Source organism: Colletotrichum abscissum (genome assembly GCF_030869225.1).
Source record: "Colletotrichum abscissum strain IMI 504890 chromosome Unknown Scaffold_19.1, whole genome shotgun sequence".
Classification (NCBI taxonomy): Eukaryota; Fungi; Ascomycota; class Sordariomycetes; order Glomerellales; family Glomerellaceae; genus Colletotrichum; species Colletotrichum abscissum.
Window position 1 is genome coordinate 180,618 of NW_026850087.1, and position 21,546 is coordinate 202,163.

Below are 21,546 nucleotides of genomic sequence, written 5' to 3' on the forward strand. Positions count from 1 at the left end.
AAGTCAATGATTCGTTGATGTAGATGTGAACGGATTGGTAGCAAGACAATGCCTCAACTCATCGTAGGCTCAACTTTATTTGGCTATAGGATTTTGCCATCTAGAAATGATTTCGCTTCCGACAGGAGGGCCTCTATATGTCTATTTAGAGGCCAAGATAAGGTAGAGTAAGGTGAGGTAAAACAATGCAAGGTGAGGTGAGGTGAGGTGAAGGGTGCACCTTGTCAAGATACGTACCCAGGTGGACTGCCGGGAGCTTCGACCCCCGGACGGTCCAGGCGGCGGGGCAATCAGCCGCGAGCAATGACAGCCAGCGCCGGCAGCGCCCAAATCACCCCGCAACCAAACCCCCAAAAATCAATCCCAAATCTCAATCTCAACCCCCGAAAGTAAACAATCTCTCCGATTTCCTTCTCCCCGATTCCGGTGCCCCCCGGATCCATCATCACTTGCTCCGTTCGACGACACCGATATCGACAGCGGCACCATTCATCGAAACCGTCAATCGACACCCCGAATTCCATCACGATGGCCCCCGATGCCAAACCCGCCAAAGCCAGCAAGGCTAGCAAGACCGACAAGTCGGACAAGGAGGATAAGTCCAAGGTGCACAAGCTCGCCCTCAAGGGAAGCGCAAAGCTCGTGGCCGAATTCGTCAGTCCATTCCCTTCCTTTGCCATGTTGTCATTGCCAAATGGCGGTTGCGCCGAGCTAACTCGTACCTACAGTTTCAATACTCGATACACACTATTCTGTACGAACCTTGATCCCTCTGGACATGCTGCGCCGATTCGAATACTGACATGTTCTCTCAAACAGCTTCCAACGAGGTGTCTACCCAGCAGAAGATTTCTCAGCGTACGTCTAGCATTGCCTTTCTTCCCCCTCCTGCGACAGACAGAGACTGACCACACATCCTCTACAGCGTCAAGAAATACGGTCTCAACATGCTAGGTTCGCCTTCCTCATCTCCCATCCCGCCGACACAGCCTTCGCACTATTTCGCCAACTCTCACATCTAGCAAAGATTCCCCACAAGCTAACACCGTATTCTCCCCCTCCAGTCTCCTCCGACGACCAAGTCCGAGCCTACATCAAAAAGATCATGTCCCAACTAGACCGCTGGATGCTCCGCGGCAAAATCTCCAAGCTCGTCATCGTAATCACAGACAAGGACACGGGCGAACACGTAGAACGCTGGCAATTCGACGTCGAAATCTTTGGCCGCCCCTCAAAGTCCAAATCCTCAAAGACCTCTTCGTCCTCCAAATCATCCTCCTCGAAACCCGCAGACCAAGAAAACGCATCCCCCGCCACGGCAGAGGACGCGGCCCCCGAAAAGACGGAACAAGAAATCCAATCCGAAATCGCCGCCATCTTCCGCCAGATCACCGCCTCCGTCACGTTCCTCCCCCAGCTCAACGGAGACTGCACGTTCAACGTCCTCGTGTACGCCGACGCCGACTCCGAGGTGCCCGTCGAGTGGGGCGACAGCGACGCCAAGGAGATTGTCAATGGCGAGCGGGTCCAGCTGCGTGGGTTCAGCACCAGCAACCACCGTGTTGACACCCTCGTCAGCTATCGCTTGGCGGAGTAGAATTCGGCAAGTCTCGTGTGGGCGGGTTTGCTGTATGATGCGAGGTTACGGCTTGTCGGCGGACGAGAAAAGGTTTATAGGCCAAGTGTGGAGAGAACACAGCATGGAAATCTGTGTGTATGTAATATGATGTGTGTGCGGCGTCACGGCGTTTGGGTAGTGTTCTGTGGTACGATGACCACTCACGGAAGAAAGACAGGCAAATTTCAGTCTCTGGAAAAAGTTCATCTTCACAATGGATGGCTAATAACTAGCCTCAAATCTCCCTTTTTCTACACCACTCACTATGCATTCCGTGTCTCGTCTCTCATCTCCACAGTAAACCACCGCCTACCCATGCTGTAATGCAATCATCCCCGTCTTATCAGATGCATCCGTGGCCCGTTCTCACCGCCCCCGTCATGAAGTTGCGCAGGACTGATTGAAGCCTGGCTTGATGTTTTTTTTCGTCGTCACACCTCTCTCAAACCGAAACGCCATTCTTGTTACGCCCCGAAATCCACCTAAACACGCTTGAAGAAGTAGACGTAGGCAAACTTTCTCATCTCTTCAATCTCGCCTGCCTCGACAACCTTTTCATCATTGAAGAGGACCCAAGTGGGCTGGCTGTTGACTTCCTTACGAACGAAGGCGACATAATGACTAATGAAAAATATTAGCAAACTTTGAAAGTTCAGTCTTCAAGGTATAAACCATCGTCAACATACCCGGCATGGATGCTTGTGCCCTTGTGGCAGGCGATAGACTGCAGCTGGTACTTTGCAGGGGTAGCGGCGCTGCCGGCGTCCGCTTTGGGAGCAGCGGGATCGGCTCCGGCGGCGGGGACTTCGTCTTCAAAGATGCCCTGGTCCTCTGGATGGCTAAAGAGCCACTCAACAGCTCGCTCCACGTCACCGTTGGTCTCGCGCAGAGCCTTCTTTGCTTGAGGCACCGAGAAGCCCATGGCGCCGAGCATCTCAATCTTTTCCGGATCCGCCGATGCTCCTCCGGCTCCCCCAGCACCGCCACCACCACTCAGAACGAGCGGATCGTCAATGTCGGGGTCCTCCATGTGGCCAAACAGCCACTCCATGGCAGCGTTGGCGTCCGAGTTGCCAGTGGCATGCAATGCCCGCTCGCAGCGGTTGCGTCCGAAGCCCATGGCCTCCAGCTGGCTGACAGCCTCCGGGTTGGCAACGAAGGCCGGGGCGCTGGCCTCGGGCTCATCGGGAAGGGTCTCTTCGGAGGACTGCAGACCCTTGGAAAGATAGTCGTCGAGGAGGAAGGGCTCATCGGGGACAATGACGGGGACGTCAAGTTTGACAGGGACCCAGTTGATGACTGCCATCTTGCGGGCGTTGACAACCAGATTCTCAGGAAGGGTCTTGAACAAGGAGCGCTTAGTGTAGCCATCCTTGCTGCCACATGAAGAGCATGTCAGCTCAACAACCTCCTCGGCCGTGAAGTTATCGAGACACTGCTTGAGAGTTACGGCCTTGTAGGCGTCTGCCTTGGTCTCCTCACCATCGACAGCGGGTTCCTTCTCTAGAGGAACGTCTATGAAGATGTTGTCCTGCTCATTAGTCGAATATCGCACCTTCTTGCATCCCAGGCACTGCAGCCGCTGCTCTAGAGTGAACCGGAACGGCTGGGTCGGGTCGCCGAGATCGGAGGGATGCTGGGACCGAGTGACGAGCTTGAAGATGTGCTGCAGCAACTCGAAAGCATCCTGCTGCCGCATAGTCGAGAACTCTTCGTGGCCTCTTCCAATCAAGTGCTTCAACATGGCCGGGGCCAACCCCTTTTGGTGCGAAATCTCGGGCGAGTGCTCAGATGCAGTCACGTCTGAGTCGGGCTTAGAATACCGACCCGAGAGCAAGCCGTCCGCAACCTTGCGGAGCTGGGTCTCCAAGTCCGCCGCAGGATCCTGGACAGTAGGCAGGTCGCGACTGGGCAAGTAGTAGCGATTCTTGAAAGCAGGAGTGTCAAAGAGACACTGGACGATGCTGGCAAGATAACAGCTGTTGCCAAGGTTCTTGAGGCCGGTCAATCCAGCGCCAAACAGAGGCTTAAGCTCCTTGCCGTCTTCCGTGGTCATGCTAAAGTCCCAGCGCAGGTTCTGCTCAATCTGCATCTCGGTCAAGCTCTTTTCCGTCTTTTGCTGGTTCGCCAGGTTGATGCCCCAGTGCCCCAGGTGCTGGCCGAGATCACCGTCGATGCGCTCTTCGTCGCACTTGTAGCAGTAGACGTCGGCCGTTCCCTCCGGTGTGATGGACCCGAGCTTGACGGCGACGCCATGGCCGGACTGATCCGAATGCGCGAGGGCGTGAGAGTTACCGTCGACACCTCCCATTTGCTTCCTTCCGCAGCCCAGGTTTCCACACTCCAAGCAGAGCCACAGGTTCTCGTGCAGATCACAGGCGGAGCAGTGTCCGAGATCACCAGACTGAATGGTTCTTGACTCGGTCTGTTGCATGAGCAGGATGTGCTCGCAGCTCGTAAGCTCCTGCTCCCACGCCTTGACCTCCTCTTTCCTCGAGAAGGTGTTGGCCTTCATGATGCCGTCCACAATGGGGGCAAGCTTGTTGCTCGTCTTGTCCAGCTCCTGGTTGCACTCAAGGCACTTGACAGTGGTTGTAGTATCGTATCGGTCGGCCTCGGTCTCGGCGGCGATGGCGAGCTTGGACATCTTCAAGGGGGGTTCATCTCGGACAACGACTTTGCGGGTGCGGCGAATGTTGAGAACGAGCGGGTGGCTCCAGAGCTGTCGGTGGAGCTGAGCATGGTTGCGGTCACCGGCACAACCGCCGTTGAAGCACTGGAGGCAAACATCGACACCGGCAGGATCGTCCTGGGCAAAAGGATCAGCAAGAAGCAGAAGCAGGCGGGTCATGGACGAGGCGCACGATGGAATCGAAGCACTGGGTGCAGTCTTCCCGGTAGACGGAGTTGTGAGGTGCAGGCGGCTGGAGGGCTGGGAGAGGTGTGGTTAGTGTCATAGTATCGGACAGAGCTAAGATGAGGATAGACTAGAAAATCATTACCTGCAGCTATGGACTCAAGATGCGGGCACGCCATGGTGGGAGCGATACTAGAAGGCTTCCAGGTCGAGGCTGTCGTCTCTGAGGTAAGGTAAGGTAGGGTATCTTGTGTGGGGTTGACGGTGAATCCAGAGGTGTGTGAAGAGTTGGGAAAAAGTCGCAGACAATAAGATGGTTTTAGGTCTGAGGTGAGTTGTGTTCAGCCTCGCAGTTGAGACCAGAGACAAAACAGGCAGCCAACGGGATGCGACAGCCGAGAGCTAAGTAACGAGGTGAAAGGCTGAGATGTGCTCGTGCTCAAGCTGATGCAGGCGAGGACGGTGGCAGTGGTGGTGGTGGTGGTGTTGGACTGAGTGCCCCGCGTTGGAGTTACAGGGACCTGGTGCCTGAACTTACTTTGGCAGCTTCCCTGAGGTGACAGTGGTAGGTGGCATTAGCTCAGCTTTGGAGGGGGGCACAGTGTGGCGTGCACCTCAGATTTTGAGGATTACGTAGTAGAGTGGGGAAGCTTGAGGAAAGCATAGATGGATTAAATGCATTTTCAGGCTTATGTGCATGTCCGTGGTGGGAGGTCATCATAGATGCATATCGGAGCTATATAAGGTGGCGGATTGCAGGTAAGCGGCTTCCCCGGACTTAGGCTTCCATTGGAAGCGGACATGTACAAATGCGTCAAACCTACGGAGTACGTAGCTGAGGTGCCTTGGGCGGAGTACGTTCCAGCGAGCACGGGGGTAGCTTGCGTATCTAATCAGATTGAATCTCTTTCGCTGGCGAGAACGGCGAAGAACCATGACAAATTGTTGCCGCCCCGTCAAGCCCGTCAAAAGATCCCCCAGTCATCCCCACTTGGAGCACCCAGAGCTGTCGGGTTAATGGATTCTCACTTTGCCAGCTGGTCACCTGCACCTGATAGCTTACTTAAGTACGTACCTTACTCCGTACTGTGGATCCGATAAGGCAAGGTCAACGACATGGACGGCAAGAGGACGGGACCAAAGTCACCAAAGTCCTGGGTGCAGTGCGTTCTTGCTGGGCCGAGGAAACAACGGCATCATCCCGGCCAATCAGATGTTTCCCATGCTCCAGGGAGTGGATCAGATAACGGGCAGGTCTGCAGCTCTGACATCCTGACACGCTGAAAAAGAGACACACTAAAGAAGGAAGGGAACCTTGAAGCGGATTAGTGTACATACACTAATGGCTGGGGGACCCTCGGCGCTGTGGAGGCGGATGAAAAAATGTCTTCTCCGAGGCGCCGAGCCATCCATCCTGAAGCCGTCACCCCCGTCCACTACTACTGACTGCTGGCTGCTGCGACTGCTGTGACTGTATGCTAAAGCCCAAGATGGCATAGGCAGTGTGCGGGCCTGGGGACCAGTGGCCGACCACTGTCCATGACTTAATGCATGGTCATTGAACGCTCCCATTGGCCCGTCGGCTTCTGCTACCCCCGAGATCGCCATCGTTCTCCGTCACAAGTCCCGCAGGCCTTCTCTGCTACTCCGTAATAATTTCCATTTTCCATTTATCCTCTCAAAGAACTTCTCGCCTCCCTCCAAGTCTGCCCCCCTCAACACCTCGATCTCTTGCCCAACGCAATTTGCTATATCGACCACCTTTTGTCGCCATCGCCATCTCGACTCATCAACAATTCCCTAAATCGACTCCTGCGACTACGCTCGTATCGATTTATCCTGCTCAACCTCCATATTCATCGACCTGCACCTCTTTGAAAAGCCACTAGTCCGAAACTCCTCCAAAATGTTCTCCAGATCTCTCCGCGTCGCCTCTCGCAGGGTCCTTGCGACCTCTGTCCGCCCTTCTGCCATGCCCGCTCGTCAGCTTGCACCTGCTGCCACTGTCGGCGCCACGAGGGGATACCACGAGAAGGTCCTTGACCAGTATGCTACCCCGGATATCTCCTTTCAAAGACACATAGGGCTAATCTTGACGTGTACAGCTACTCGCGTCCCCGTAACGTCGGCTCAATGCCCAAGGGCGACCAGGACGTCGGTCAGGGTCTCGTCGGTGCTCCTGCTTGCGGCGATGTCATGAAGTAAGCCATCCTACGATCCATCTTCTCACTATCACGATACCATTGTTTGGGCCGCCTGGGTTGTGGCAGCGGCGTGCACTTGGGTCTCCGACACGATGCGCTACCTCGCTCTCCACGCTCTTCAACTCGACGCATTTCATCCGGCTTTTCGCGACACCAATAATTATGGCCTTTCTGCCGTTATGTTACAATCGCTGACACATTAAATAGGCTCAACATCCGTGTCGACCCCAAGACCAATGTCATCTCCGACGTCAAGTTCAAGACCTTCGGCTGCGGATCCGCCATCGCTTCCTCCAGCTACCTTACCGAGCTTGTCCGGGGCATGACGTGAGTGACCTCACCCCAGATATATCATTCGCACCGATGCTAACCTACAGCACAGCTTGGAGCAGGCCGGCCGCGTCAAGAACACCGAGATTGCCCAGGAGCTCAAGCTTCCCCCCGTCAAGGTATGTGATCAAGAAAGCCTCTTCTCTTCTTGTGTCGCCGTAACTAACGCAACGTAGCTCCACTGCAGCATGCTTGCCGAGGACGCCATCAAGGCCGCCATTTCCGACTACTACACCAAGAACCCCAACGCGAAGCCCACCAACCTGGCCGGCACCGAGGCCAAGGCCGAGTCCGCCGCCTCCGCTTCCGCATAAACAACACATCTCCATGATACCTTTCTTTCGTCACACGTCATTGGAGTTCGGTCAGGGGAGTGAAGAGGAGACGTCCCCGGGTGGAGGCCTAGAGGGCAGGGCAGGGCTGGGCAGACTTTGCCAACAAAACGAGATTTATCGCCGTCTTGTTCATCGACTTTTTTCAACAAAATCCGGAGTTTGGGAAGGAAATTATGGCTGTCTTTTATTTCGCAGAGCTTGTATGGGATGAGAGCTCCTCTACAGCGACGGCAGTCGCTACACGAAGCATCGACGCTGCCGCGAAACAGGCCTTTTTCATGTCTACCAAAAGGCTTTCAAGGGCAGGGTTGATTGTACGTCAGTGTTGAGAATACCATTTAGTTAGTGGCCAGCTTATCAGCGAGTCGACAGAGACGAAAATGCCAGAGAACGACATTGTCCTGCCACTCATGCACCACTCAATGCTTCAATTCAAACCGTTACAAATATGTTTGCTTTCTGCACGGGGCATCGCGAGCGCCAACGATGTGACTGAGTCTTCGAATTGCGCAGCTCTCAGAATGAGGGAGCGGGGCTGGATGCTGACCTCGGGATTGCATCCGCAAGGATCAAATTTAGCTGTTATTGTGCGGACAACATCGATAGCCAACAAACAACATCCGTGACCGCATTGTCTTCATTCGCGAGAAGAGGGGCTATTGATCAGAGCAGGTCTTGGCCCTCAGTCTCGTGGCACTTGGTTCTCCCATACTGGTGGCGAGTGGAAAATGCCGAGTCACTTAACCCCCCGGAACCGGCTGACGGTATGTGAGCCGAAGACCGGCTTTAGACCCGACCCATCGGGCTTCGGCATGTCCTCGGAGACTTCTCGTCGTGGTATCAATTGACGACAGGCGTCTGGAAGTCTAGGCTCCGGCAACTCATGCGATGCACCGCCTCCGCTCCCCCAGTTGTTAACGAGGTGTATTGGTGACTGAGCAAGTCGGCGACTTCAAGGATGACTAATTGCGCCGCAAGCTAACTGTGACGAATCCCAAGTCCGCCAAATCCTCCTCTACGACGGAATCCTCTGCAAGTCATGATGATTGGGAAATGAGCAAATGACGGCGGACTTTGGGATGCTGGAGCGTCTAAGGCTTGGCGGAGTTGAGATTCGAACCGTGGAGATGGCACATTGGCGATGGCTTCATAAACAACATGAGAGCCGTGGGTCGTTCACGCGGAGTAATGATGATAGACAAGAAAGATTACTCGGAAGCAATTCAAACATTATCATCCTAATATCGACCCAACATGCCTCTATTCCAGCCTCCAGTCACACCCCTCCCCGACGGCATTAACCTCGCCGGCCAGACAGCGATAGTAACAGGCGCAACATCAGGCATCGGCCTCGCACTAGCCCGCCAACTCCTCTCCCTCGGCGCATCCCCCGTCATCCTCGCCGTCCGCGACGTGCCCAAGGGCGAAGCAGTACGACAAACACTCCTCTCCGACCCAAGCGTCCTCTCCCTCAGCCATGGCCCCGTCGTGGAGGTGATGAAGCTCGACGCAGAAGACTACGCCAGCGTCAAGACTTTCACGGAAGCATTCAAGGCGAAGTACACGCATCTCCACATCGCAATGCTCAACGCCGGCGTGCCGGGTCTACGACGCCGCGTGGCGCCTACGGGCCACGAAGCGACCGTACAGGTGAATTATCTCTCCAACGTGCTGCTTACACTCGAGTTACTCCCCGTGTTGGAGGCTACGGCGCGCGAGACGGGGAGGGCTGGAAGGATTGCTTGGACCGGGAGCCGGATGGTTGAGAAGACGAGTCTGGCGGGGAAGACGACGGTTCGAGAGGGGGGATCTCTTCTCGGGCACCTTGATGATGAGGCGAATTTCGTTGGTATGGCGCGGTATGCGGATAGTAAGCTGCTCGGATTCCTGTTTCTGCGGGAGCTAGCGAGGCTTTATGGTGCTGGTGCTGCTGAAGAAGAAGAAGGGAAACGGCAGCAGCAGCGGGTTATTGTCAACGCCTTTTGTCCCGGGATGGTGGATACGAATATGAGCAACGTTCTCCCCCAGCCGTTCCGCCTCATCGCTGATGCCGTGAAGGCTGTGAGGGCGAGGAGGCCGGAGGTGGCTGGGTGGGTTGGGCTTCATGCTGTTGCTGTCGCGGGCGGAGAGACGCATGGAAAGACGTTGGGGGATAAAGAGATTTGGGAGTGAGTTTTCTTTCTTTGCGATTTGCTGTGGTTTAATTGACAGTGATGTGTAGACCAGAGGGCTTCGCTGTTTCGGATGAGAGTTGGAGGTTGCAGAGGATGTTGTGGGATGAAACTGTTGATGAGATGAAGAGGTTGACGAGTGTTCCTGAGTGGATGGGCAAGGTTGGGAATTGAGTGCATGTCGTTTAAGCTGGCTGTTGCTATGAGTTGTGTCATGAGAGCGTAGGACCATTGTGAAGCGTCATGAATAGCATAGTCTTGGATGTAGGAGTATAGGCTGTTATTTCTTAGACATCTCGATGTACGTTGCTTTGAGATCTGTGTTTCATATACTTCGAGACTCTGCGCGTGTTTCTGGAAACAAATCTTCCACGCTCTGATCAAGGTGGTGAGATAAGTCATGCGTGCTTGGTATATAGAAACGATAGTGTACACCTCATGTTCAAATCATCATCAACGCCAAGTCAACAATCACGGCCACTGCCATCACCGCGGATGGACAGGTGGCGGTGCTGGCGGCAACCCGCCCTGAGACTCCGTCATGTAACTATGCGAACCCCCATCACTATCCTCCTCTGAAGAATCCGACCCGTCACGTACGCCCGCGAAATGAAGAAACAGGATCCGGACCAGGAAGCCGGCACTGACAAGCAAAGGCAGGACCTGCGCCACATCCGCAACGTTGTTCACGTCGGAGATGTGATTCCAGACGACGGCCAGCTCGACGGCCGCGGTAAGTGTTGCGGCGACGGCGATGTTGCTCAGCGTCTTCAACTCCTTGATCGCCATGATGTGCATTCTCCTAGGCACGAAACATTGTCAGTCCCAAACCTCTTTTATCTTTGGGCAGGGGTGGTCACTCACTTGACTCTCCGCTTCTTCCGCCTCTCCCTCCAAAAGGGCACTTTCCAACCGACCTTGAGCAGGAGGACGAGCAAACACACAAACAGAATGACAAAGTACATGATGGCATTAAACGCCACAAACGCCTTATTGCCCAAACTCACACGGCTGAAGAAGAACCCATACTGCTCCCGCGAGCAATCGTTCTCCGGCACAAAAGAACACCAATACCACACGCCCAGCGACGAAATAGCCAGCAACAAAGCAAAGTTAAGCCCCTTGTAAGCTGGGCTCGGCGTCTCCTTGGACCAGCGGAATGGATCCCAGTACCTATTGAAGCACGTCACCGCCTTCCAGAGGTAGAGCGGGACGAGGGGGATGTAGATGCCCATGGCGAGCAGGAGGACAATGTAGACGTCGGCCGACTGTACGCTCCCCGCCGCGACGGAGAGCCGTATGACGAGGCCGAGGAAGGCTGCGGCGGAGAAGAGGAGGCCTATGAGGCGTATGTCGGGGAGGTCCGCCATGTCGAGGTACTCTATCACGATGGCGCCGAACCATTGGATGTAGAAGGCGACGCGGATGCCCAGGCCGTAGAGGTCGGGCTGACCCTGCACCTGGCAGCTTGCCATGGCTGGATGTGTAGCTGATATTGAGGGCGAGGAGGAAGAAAGGAGCGGGAACAGGGAGGTGGCCCCTCTGTCGAGGTATGCCATCTTCCCATACCTTTATGCTTCTGTCTCTCTCGCCTCTCTTCTCCCGCTCTGCATCTTGCCGACATCCTCCTCTACAAGAGGACCGCATTGCCAGCGTAGGCATGCAACGTGGGCAGCTATCAAGAAAGGTAGTTACAAGGGTCAACGCCGCAGTCAGCTGTGTGTGACGGAGCAAATCGCCAACGGCTGGACCCTGGGCGGACTGCCTCTTGCAGTATGATGTGCTCTCCCGCCCCCCTCGTCCCCTCGTCACCCCCGTCTCCCGCGGTGTGGTTGATACTCGACCGCCATGCCCCCATGTGGCACCACGATGAACCCCATTGGGAGGGGAACGGGATGTTGCAGGGTTGAACGACAGATCTGTACGTAGTTCTGCTCGCTAGCTGGCTGCAGAAATGCCTCGAAGAAAAGAAGCAGAAGATGCTTAGCTCCCGTTTTTGCAGGGTTGGGCCGTCTTGCTGACGCCAAGCGTAGGTTATTGGTTGGTTGTGTTTGGCCGCGATGCCCGCGGCCGGAACCCGACCTTTTTGTGGCCCGCTGGTGTATACTCCTACGTGCCGTCTATCAACGTCGCGCTGTCGGGCCTCACTTGCTTCTCCTCCTGGGATACTCCCGACGCCATAGGCTATTGTATCCACATTCAAGACTTCTTGAGGATAGCTCTATCCGTTGATATTTTAAACTTTGTCTCGTTCACTTGAACGAGAGACGAGAGTGACGAAAGTACCTCATTTTATCCAAATGAGTCCTGTAAGCTGACCGAGCCTAGCCGTCACTGTATGTTCCTTAGCCAGGGGCATCATGCAGCCGTTCGCATTAGCACTTTGCCGCATGTGAAGGAACGTCTGAAGGAATGCTTTGCAGACCGAGAGGCTCAGGCAACAGCATTTCCGTCTTTGAGCGAGGACAACAGCTGGCATCTGAGGTGGGCGAGCGTGAGGGGAAGCTGTTGAGTGAAGCGGACGTGTAAGGCGGGGGACGGTGGAGCCATCCTGGACTGTGAAGGGCCGGAGTGGGTCCTGGGCCTCCGATTCTGGAACGGCATGGGCCAGCGGGGACTACTGGCCGAGATCGGCTTAGCGCAGGGTCCTCCGCTTATCTGATACTCAGTGTCTTATCGCGTTATCGCGTCGCATGGCGGGAGCACCGTTATCAGCCTATCGATAAACAAAATTCTTTTTTTTTTTTCTTCTTCCCGCCCTTTGAGATTTGCGACCTGACCGACCCCCCCCCAAAGAGTCTTTGCTTCTCACGGCAAATTTCCCTCCAAATCAATTGTTGCGTCAATCCCCGTTCCAACCACCGCAACAATGGCCGCCACGAAGCGCTCTCTCGCCGACACCGAGGCCGAGGCCAGTGTCACCAGCAAGAAGCAGAAGAAGGACCTCGCTGCGGGTGGCGACGTCGACAGCGATGAGGCGGCGGAGCTGAAGAAGCAGAGAAAGAAGGAGAAGAAGGAGAAGAAGGAGCGCAAGAAGGAGAAGAAGGCCAAGGCTGCTGAGGTCGAGGAGGAGGAGGCTCCGGCCGCTGCCACTGAGTCTAAGGAGGAGACCGAGGAGGACAAGGCCGAGAGGAAGAGACTCAAGAAGGAGAAGAAGGAGAAGAAGAGGAAAGAGAAGGAGGCCAAGGAGGCCGAGAGCAACGGCACATCCGCAGCTCCCGCCGCCGCCGCTGCCGCCACTGCTTCCACTCCCACCGCCTCCATCCTCGGTGGCTACGAGGAGGTCGCGGCGCTCAAGGCCCTGCCCCAATCGGACCTCGACGCCTTCCTGGCCGCCGAGAACATCACCGTCACTGACCCGATAACAAGCAACGCCGCCCTCCGCTCCATCCTCGAGTTCGCCCACCTCCCCAAGACCGACCTCGTCAAGAAGAACCCCTTTGCCGCCTACAAGAAGCCCACGCCGATCCAGTCCGCCTCATGGCCCTACACCCTCTCCCGCCGGGACGTCATCGGCGTCGCCGAGACGGGCTCCGGAAAGACCATGGCCTTCGCCCTGCCGCTCGTCGAGGGCATCTCCAAGATCAAGAAGCGCGGCATCAAGGCCGTCGTCGTCTCCCCGACCCGCGAGCTGGCCATGCAGACCCAGGAGCAGATGGAGCACGTGTCCAGCCTGCTCGGCCTCAAGAGCATCTGCATCTACGGCGGCGCCTCCAAGGACGAGCAGCGCAACCTCCTCAACCGCGGCGCCGACGTCATCGTCGCCACCCCCGGCCGCCTCAAGGATTTCATGCAGGACGGCACCATCTCCCTCAGCCAGGTGAAATTCGCCGTCCTCGACGAGGCCGACCGCATGCTGGACAAGGGATTCGAGGAGGACATTAAGCTCATCCTCGGCGACATGCCGCCGCGCGAGCAGCGCCAGACGGTCATGTTCACGGCCACCTGGCCCGCGTCGGTGCGCAAGCTCGCCGAGTCCTTCATGGTCGACCCCGTCAAGATCACCATCGGCTCGAGCGGTAAGGAGACGGCCAACGGCGCCGTCGAGCTGCAGGCCAACACGCGCATCACGCAGCGCGTCGAGGTCGTCGACCCGCGCGCCAAGGAGCAGAGGCTGCTGCAGATCCTGAAGCAGTGGCAGACGGGCGCCAAGAAGGACGACCGTATCCTGGTGTTCTGCCTGTACAAGAAGGAGGCCACGCGCGTCGAGACCTTTTTGCAGCAGCGCGGCATCCGCGTCGGTGGTATCCACGGCGATCTGCGCCAGGAGCAGCGCACGAGGAGTTTGGAGGCTTTCAAGGCCGGTACCACGCCTGTGCTGGTCGCTACTGATGTTGCTGCCCGTGGTTTGGATATTCCCGAGGTCAAGCTGGTTGTCAACGTGACTGTGAGTCTTTTTTGTGTTTTTGAACGTCTATCGAGCACCTCGAAACTAACTTTTTTGCAGTTCCCCTTGACGATTGAGGATTACGTTCACAGAATTGGACGTACCGGCCGTGCTGGCAAGACTGGCGAGGCCATTACCCTGTTTACCGAGCACGACAAGGCGCACTCTGGATCGTGAGTCACCCTGCGTCCTGGAAAAACCTCAGTTTGGACATGGTTGCTAACAAAGTTGACTAGTTTGATCAACATCCTCAAGGGTGCCAAGCAGGAGGTCCCCGATGACCTCTTCAAGTTCGGCACGACCGTCAAGAAGAAGGCTCACAGCACCTACGGCGCCTTTTTCAAGGACGTCGACATGACGAAGAAGGCGACCAAGATCACGTTTGACTGATTTGTTACTATTTTTTGATTTTTTTGGCTTCTCGGGAGGATTTCTACATGTTCTGTTTACGCCCCGAGGTAATTACGTCTATGCTGCTTTCGGCTTGCGTGCCGAGTTGTAACATTGCAGGAGGAACCTGCGTTCGGCAAAGAGTCTGATGTCATGTTAGATGGGGAAAAGCACACACATACGCACACAATAGCCCACGGCGGCGCGAATCACATGGGGCGGGGAAAAGCTTACATCAAAAGTACGACGGGAACGGCGGCTAGACCGATGGCGATGATGTCCTTGAACGGGGAAGTAGACACGCCCCCCGAGGCAAGACCGGCGACCCTTCTGATGAGGTGCGGCGCCGATAGACAGACGATAGAGGTGACGGCGTTAGGCCGCAGCGAAAAGAGTTCAAACGGCGTTTCCAACCCTGCAAAGTACGATTTGGTGAAGGCGAGGCTCCACACGATGCGGCACAGCATGTTGATGCAGTTTGCGTAGACGAGGCCCTGGGCGCCGAGGTCCATGACGCGCATGAAAAAGAAAGCGGCCGAGCCAAAGGCGACGGAGAAGGCGCCCATCCAGGCGGACTGGCGGTGGACCTGAGCCTCGGAAGCGACGGAGGCGACAAAGGACTCGGATACGCCGTTGAGTGCGAGGAGGGGCAGGTAGTAGCAGTAGACGGCCAGGACGTCGCCTGCGCCCTCGGAGGCCCAGCGTTGGCCTGCCACGAGTGAGAGAAGCGGGGGCGCGGCGACGGGGCCGATGCTCACGATGATTGAGGAGAGGAGGATGTAGAATTTGAGGAGGGTGTGAAGATGCTGGCTTGCCGTGGTTGTCGCTGCTGTGTCCTTGGTGGCCGGTGACGATTTGGTCTTTGCGTCATGGGAGGAGAGCAGACGGCTGAAGTAGCTGCGGCTACTCTCCTCAATGGGCTGGAGGACGAGACGGGCCAGGAGGCCTCCGTAGTTGCTGGCCAGCGCGTAGACGCCCTGCGATTTGGGCGTGGACAGGACCGAGACGAGAAAGGTGTCGCCTTGCGTGAGAATGTGCTTGACGAGGCTCTGGGCTGTCATGCTGGAGGCTAGACTGACGGTGGGACGGTAAAAGTAGGAGGCGAGGTAGTCCTCTCCTCCGCCACTCGATGTGGAAGCGAGGCTCTTTGGGAGGAGAGAGAAGCCATCTGCGCGGGCGAGGCGGGATGCGGACGAGAGATAGACTACCAGCAGAGTTGCGCCATAGAAGAGCTGACCGACGGCGAAGGGGAGCACGCCGAACTCGACGCCAGCCCTAGAGGCCCAAAAGGCGGTAGCAAAGGTAACGGTGCACCGGAGGAAAGTCGCGATGGACTCGGCGGTGGCGCGGGTGCCGAAGCGAAGGCGAGTCTGCATAAGAACGAAGCAGGGTTCCGAGAGGAGTTCAAGGATAGCGGCCAGGGCGTATAGGCGGAGGGCGAGGAGGAAGTTTGGCGTCTGGGCGGTGGACGAGTCGACGGAGGAGAGGTACAACCATCCGAGGCCGATGGTGACAAAAAAACCTAGAAGGACGGCGAGGTAGCCCAAGTTGATGACAGCCTGGCTTTCTCGACCTATACGAGCTCTTGGGTCGTCATCTTTTTTGTTGTTGGAGGAAGGACGTGTGACATTGCCTTGGGTTTCCTGGCGCTGGACGGCAACGCGAAGGGATTCTCGGGCGAAGAAGAGCACCGAAAGGTAGTAGACCTCTAGTTGTGTCGAGACGCCGAGAAGGCGGGCCGTCAAGAAGCGGAGGAGAAGCTGGTTTGCAACAAAGGTGACTGCGCGGGAGCCGATTTGGAGGATGATGAGGAGGGAGGCGCCGCGGACGACAGTTTTGCTGGCGTCCGTGTTGGTGTGTACCGGGGCAGACACGGACGCAGGTTCTTTCGAAGGTGCCATTGTTCCGTCATTCGGTGAATGAGTGGATTGGAATAGAAGATGACCGTACCGTAAGGTTGTCCCCGTGGTTATATCGGGATGTGACCTCGAACGGGGGTGCGGTGCGGTGCGGTGCGGTAGACGGGAGGTTGAGGCAACGGTGGTTTTTGGAGCTCGGCGTTCCTGAGTTGACGTCTGTGGTGAGCCGAAAGTGGTGTGCGGGTGGAGTCAGTGTACCGGGCCGGTGGGGGACCCATAGCGGCGTCAGGTACGCTGCCGGACCACCTCAGGCAGGCACCTCGCAGGCTACCTACAGTGGAGGTAAGGTACCTAAGGTACCTCAAGATCCAGCGCAGGTACCCGGCACAGGCAGGCGAACCGCCCGTCTGGGAACCAACTCCGAAAGTCGTGGTAGACGACGGATCACGATGCATTCTACCCATGATCATCTTACCATTCTCTTAATGTCGAATTCAATAGCACGATGCTTATGTGTGATCTGCTATGGACTCACTTGTGGGTTTACTACAAAATATACAGGAGTTGTTATCTCATCCTCGTGTGCATATTATAGCTATCCCGGTTGATAGACCAGTTATGGGCCTGCAAGGATTTGGAGTAAATCTACCTTGAGGTGGGTGTCCAAGGAACATTTTACTGGAATTGGTAGCGAAAGGTCCAAATAAAAAACTGTTGGTGTATCCCTCCATATCTATGTCGAAAAAGTTTGAGATTGCCATGTTTGCTTGTTGTGAAATAACGCGGTCTCGCGTCAGTTTACACGTCTCGACTCAGGAATGAAGGTTGTTCGCGGGGGCATCCCGATTCGAGCAAATGCCGATCAACTTCTTGTGCGGCGCCACACAAGGACAGCCCTTTCCAGGTCGTGCCGGCCTGTAAACGTGCCATCCACATGCTAGCTAGTTTACGAAGTACCTTGAGTGATTATCTGCTCGAGTCGTTTTGAAAGACGGTTAGGAAGATATTGTGGTGGCTGGTGGTGTGTTGATGCGCTGGCCGTCAAGATGCGGCCGGTTTCTTTGGTCATAGGACCTGAGATGACTGGCCAATTCACCACCTTCAGTGCTTCTACTTCCCAGCTTGCTTGTAAGCAGAGGGTGAGGTCTGTCGTCATCGTGGCAGGGCCAGACATGTTTCATTCGCTGCGAGTGAATGTCTCTGTGACGGCTGGCCTTGACATCTCCCCACGCTTCCCTCACCTAGGTAAGGTGCCAAGGTAAGGCAAGGTGAGGTAAGGTACCAGGTAATTGGAGGGAAAGTCTCAGGACGCAGGATACGTACCGAGAGTACTTGAGGTGGCACGTGCCTGGGTGAGGTACCTCGTGCGGGTGGAGCATCGGTCTAGGTACCTCCGTACCGTGGTCCTTTGGTGAAGTGTTCCTGGATTGGCGGGTATCAAGTGGAGCACTGAGGATGCGCTACCGCAGATTGGGCCAGATTGGGCAAGCACGGCAAGAAGTGCGACCTGCAATGGTTGCACCTGTGGTTTTTGGCTTGACGCGAACGTTTCCTGTCCGTCTTTTTTTGGCCAAAGGAAAGGTACATGAAAGCACCTTCAGATTGCACACGATCTCTCAAAGAAACTGTCTCGATTCAGGTACCTCACCTTTCCCATTCTCTTTCTGTGGTTGGTGCTCTCACCACCTCTTTTTTTCCGATTCAGGCGCGGCACCGCATCCTTGACCTTCTCTCATCCCCTCCACTCCCCTCCAAGTTCCAACCCTCCTACTGTGTATTCGTCCCAACTCCCATCCGACCTGAAATGACCATCCCTACGCCGTCATCTTGTCTCTCCCTTCTTTGGTCTCTACTCAGTATTCGTCAGGCACGTCTTTGCTCGAGCCAGACTTGCGAATAGATGCCTTTCATCTTCCTAATAGCTCCCTCCTTCCTACGGCATACCTACGAACCCAACCCTCCATCGTCATCCTCTTGGCGATTTTTTTTTTCTTCCAATTTTTTATATGAGCCCAATCTCGGCTCGGACCACATGCTCTCAGAAGAAACTGCAGACTACCCCCGCTGGTCTGGGTTGTCCCCTGTCATCTTGCGCTGCTGCAGACAGTTTACCGCGACCAGGGCCTGTCTTCTCCAGTGAAGAGGCACCAAGACACCACAGACACCCTTGTCGCCCCTGTCAGCAAGCTCAGAGAACCGGTCCAAGTCGCGCCTGGGCGTCCAGTCCATCGCGATAACAATCACACCTTGGGAAATACAGTCCCCTCCTCGCTGCAGGTGGCCTCCAAGAGCCCAATCGCGTCACCGGCCGCCAACTCAACGGCCATCATAATACCTATGTACGAATCGCACAACACAGAGTGCCAACAATACGCACCCACACACACAAACACAGTCACAACTCCAACATAAACCCGCCTTGCCTGGCTCGCACAACTCACAAAAGAGAGACCCCTCCCACAGTCGTCTCTCGTGAATAGTCCCTTTACGGATAACCTCGTTCTCCCCGCTCTCGCTCAGCTCTCTGCCTGACTAGCTCGACCCAGACCGGCACCCCGAGCCCCGATCCCAACGTCCGTGCCTTCGCCTCTGGGCTCTCAGCATGCTGTCCGCCGTGGCGACGACTCTGCCGCAATAACGATGGCAGAACTCGGGACCCGTACACCACCGGATCCAGATGCAGACCCAGAACAAGACGACGCAACAGACCTCGTCCTGAACACCACGGCCTACCGATACACGGCAGACACCCACTTCACCGACGACTACACCGACACCGTCCGCAACACCGATGACGCCCGTCCTCGCGACGCCGATCCCATGGCAGACTTCGTCCAAACTTCCGCTCCCCGCCCGGACGAGGGGTCCAGAATGCGATGTTGCTGCGGTCGCAACGATTGTGCTTATTTGAAGCATAGCTGCTCCGTGCTCGAAACTGTCGAAAAGGATGTTCATACCGCCGCCAAGTTGGGCAAGGTGCGTCCTCGTTCTTCTTTTTCTAGCTTTTCCCTTCTCTCCCTCCCCCGTCGAAACATTCCAGCCGTGCCGCTCCCCAAGCCCGTGCCAATCTCTCGAGACATTCCAACACCTCATTTCCCGTGATTAACTTCAAGATGGGGAGTCCCGGCACCGTTCCAGCCCGCAAACTCTGCGTTCGCTACCAAACCTGCGAATCGTCCCAAATGCACCGTCGTCTTCTCTCGCTGCACATGTCGCCATGTCGCTGACCTTCCCTCTCCAGGCCTTACTTGCTCGTCATGAGGCGTACATGGCCGATGCCGAACGAGATCGCATGTCCCTTACGAGCCGCATAGAGCAGTTGGAAAACGAAAAGGTGGAATTACAGGCCGAGAACGCGAGGACCGTCGAAGAGAACCGCACCCTGCTAGATCAGCTCGAAATGCTCAACAACACGGTTCAGGATTCCGATATCCGCATCCAGACCCTTGAGGCTACCCTGCTGTCGTCTCACCAAGCAGTGCGGCGTCTCGAGGGCGCGGCAGCTCGTGCTGCGGAGATGGAGAGGCATATTGCGCTTCTCGAACAGGAGCAGTTGCGGCTGCAAAACACCTTAATTACGACCGAATCCGAGGCCCGCTCCGCCATGCAGCGGTGGAGAAAGGCCGAGAGAGGCATCTCTGACCTTCAGGAACAGCTAGAGCGCATGGAAAAGGAGGCCAAGGAAGAGCGTGAACGCCATGCCGAGGTTCTGGGCCGGGTGGAGCGCCAGCGTGAGATGGAAAAGGAACTGAACCTTGCCGCCGGACGCCTCAAGGGAGCTGCCGCCACCAAGTCGCTCACCAACGGGAAACCCGCCACCAACGTGGTATCTCACTTTGTCCGAGACTTGCTGCAGGACAATGCTAACCTGCAGCTGGGCATGGCCGAGTTACGGGAAATGCTTCTCAACTCAAACGACGAAATTCAGGCCATGCGGGACCAGCTCATGTGTCATCAACCCATCGGGGAGGAAGACGCCAGCGCTGCGTCGACTTTGCGTGCTGAAATCGGGCCGGAATTGAGCGAGACGATACAGCACAATATTTCCCAGCAAGTGCATATTCACCACCATTACCATGTTGCCGAAAAGAACAAGAAGAAGAAGCGTCACAGCCTGAACCCGGCAATCTTCTCTCCCGCCAGCGTCTCGCGATCGTCCACCCCTCCGCCGGCCGTGTGGCGACCCGGCCCCTCACCAGTGACCCCCAGGGCCTCGCATTCTCACACGGGATCAACGTCAACAGTTTCGATGCCGCCCTCAAATCGGTGGTCCGTCTTCTCGGAGCAACCCTCTGAATTCGCACCGTCGTCCGTCCCGAGTTCGCCTCAGTCAAATCCTCGTCTTTCCATGTTCGACCGCCCAATGCTGGAGACGGACATACCCATGTCTCCGACGACCAGCCTGGATCCTACGTCGCCTACATGGAAGGTCTCTCACCACAAGCGCCCTTCTGAGGCGTCAATTCGAAGTTTCTCTGTACCTCCAAAGTTCCTAAATCTGGGTTCGCCAGCGCCGCCAGCTGCCCCGACAGTACATGTCTCTCAGCCTATTTCGTCTACGATTGAGGAAGAAAGAGAAGATCACAGCGGTGAGGAAGTGCCCGGGTTACTCACTTCCAATGAGGACCACGGAGAGACAGAAACCGAGACCGAGACAGAAATCTCATTCTCCAAGGACGAAGAGTTACCGCGGAGAGGTCTACACCGTGCCGTCTCCCACGAGTCAATCATGTCGTTGTCGGGAGGCTTGGACATTCACACACTCAAAGTACGACCGAGTCAATTGACCCTTCGTCCTCTGGGTGGGGCCGATGCTGTGTTCACTGGAGTCACGGCACGGTCAACGATATCGAGAGGAAGCGATCGACGGAGTGACGCCTTGCTTCGCGATAGTCTGGCAGGGCGACCGGTGTCGAGGATGGTTTCCACTCCGGTTCGAAGTGCTTCGCCAGCAAGCACCCATTCTCAAGGTTCGCAGAACTCTGCAGGAATAGGTCGATGGGTTAGCTGGAGGCCTTGGACTGGCGCGGCAGCAGGCCGAGCCACAACACCCACGCAGGCACCGCCCACACCGACACCGACACAACGCAGCGGGAAAGAGAAGCAGAAGGAAAGGGAATTTCTCAGACCGCCGGGCATCAATCAGGCCGGTGCTATTCCAGGGTTCCAAGAATACCTCGCGGCGCATCAGCGTCGCGGTCCTCCGAGCAAAGTGTCGCCTGACCAGGTGGACGTCGATGCACTTCGAGAGGTGTTAGAAGAGTGAGGCTACGTGGCTCGGTATGAGCATGGTTTACTGCATTTCATGGATACGGGCGCTATCCTTTATTTCTTTTGTCGAATTTTCTTGGGTATACAAACAAACACAAGTGGCGTTCAGAGAACCTGGGCATAG

At 56.1% G+C, this 21,546-nt stretch overlaps 8 protein-coding genes across 8 annotated transcripts; 5 read left to right on the forward strand and 3 right to left on the reverse strand.

The window, feature by feature from the left end:
• Positions 1–528: 528 nt before the first annotated feature.
• Positions 529–1,597, forward strand: CABS01_08383 (HORMA domain-containing protein; the record flags this gene model as incomplete). The annotated part of the gene is made up of 5 exons (XM_060541743.1): positions 529–654; positions 729–754; positions 820–858; positions 926–954; positions 1,065–1,597. The coding sequence occupies 5 exons, from the start codon at positions 529–531 to the stop codon at positions 1,595–1,597; spliced, it is 753 nt and encodes a 250-aa protein (XP_060401900.1).
• Positions 1,598–2,100: 503 nt separating this feature from the next.
• Positions 2,101–4,654, reverse strand: CABS01_08384 (ubiquitin carboxyl-terminal hydrolase; the record flags this gene model as incomplete). Its single annotated transcript, XM_060541744.1, has 4 exons — positions 2,101–2,239; positions 2,305–4,427; positions 4,483–4,550; positions 4,621–4,654. The coding sequence occupies 4 exons, from the start codon at positions 4,652–4,654 to the stop codon at positions 2,101–2,103; spliced, it is 2,364 nt and encodes a 787-aa protein (XP_060401901.1).
• Positions 4,655–6,381: 1,727 nt separating this feature from the next.
• Positions 6,382–7,323, forward strand: CABS01_08385 (FeS cluster assembly scaffold IscU; the record flags this gene model as incomplete). Its single annotated transcript, XM_060541745.1, has 5 exons — positions 6,382–6,521; positions 6,581–6,676; positions 6,887–7,006; positions 7,062–7,128; positions 7,186–7,323. The coding sequence occupies 5 exons, from the start codon at positions 6,382–6,384 to the stop codon at positions 7,321–7,323; spliced, it is 561 nt and encodes a 186-aa protein (XP_060401902.1).
• Positions 7,324–8,598: 1,275 nt separating this feature from the next.
• Positions 8,599–9,689, forward strand: CABS01_08386 (uncharacterized protein; the record flags this gene model as incomplete). Its single annotated transcript, XM_060541746.1, has 2 exons — positions 8,599–9,512; positions 9,566–9,689. The coding sequence occupies 2 exons, from the start codon at positions 8,599–8,601 to the stop codon at positions 9,687–9,689; spliced, it is 1,038 nt and encodes a 345-aa protein (XP_060401903.1).
• A 312-nt stretch (positions 9,690–10,001) lies between these two features.
• CABS01_08387 (uncharacterized protein) lies at positions 10,002–10,990 on the reverse strand (the record flags this gene model as incomplete). The annotated part of the gene is made up of 2 exons (XM_060541747.1): positions 10,002–10,317; positions 10,380–10,990. 2 exons carry the CDS (start codon positions 10,988–10,990, stop codon positions 10,002–10,004), a joined length of 927 nt encoding a protein of 308 aa, XP_060401904.1.
• A 1,394-nt stretch (positions 10,991–12,384) lies between these two features.
• CABS01_08388 (ATP-dependent RNA helicase DBP3) lies at positions 12,385–14,292 on the forward strand (the record flags this gene model as incomplete). Its single annotated transcript, XM_060541748.1, has 3 exons — positions 12,385–13,902; positions 13,963–14,075; positions 14,139–14,292. 3 exons carry the CDS (start codon positions 12,385–12,387, stop codon positions 14,290–14,292), a joined length of 1,785 nt encoding a protein of 594 aa, XP_060401905.1.
• A 78-nt stretch (positions 14,293–14,370) lies between these two features.
• Positions 14,371–16,193, reverse strand: CABS01_08389 (uncharacterized protein; the record flags this gene model as incomplete). Its single annotated transcript, XM_060541749.1, has 2 exons — positions 14,371–14,437; positions 14,527–16,193. The coding sequence occupies 2 exons, from the start codon at positions 16,191–16,193 to the stop codon at positions 14,371–14,373; spliced, it is 1,734 nt and encodes a 577-aa protein (XP_060401906.1).
• A 2,598-nt stretch (positions 16,194–18,791) lies between these two features.
• On the forward strand, positions 18,792–21,417 carry CABS01_08390 (uncharacterized protein; the record flags this gene model as incomplete). Its single annotated transcript, XM_060541750.1, has 2 exons — positions 18,792–19,127; positions 19,393–21,417. The coding sequence occupies 2 exons, from the start codon at positions 18,792–18,794 to the stop codon at positions 21,415–21,417; spliced, it is 2,361 nt and encodes a 786-aa protein (XP_060401907.1).
• Positions 21,418–21,546: the final 129 nt, after the last annotated feature.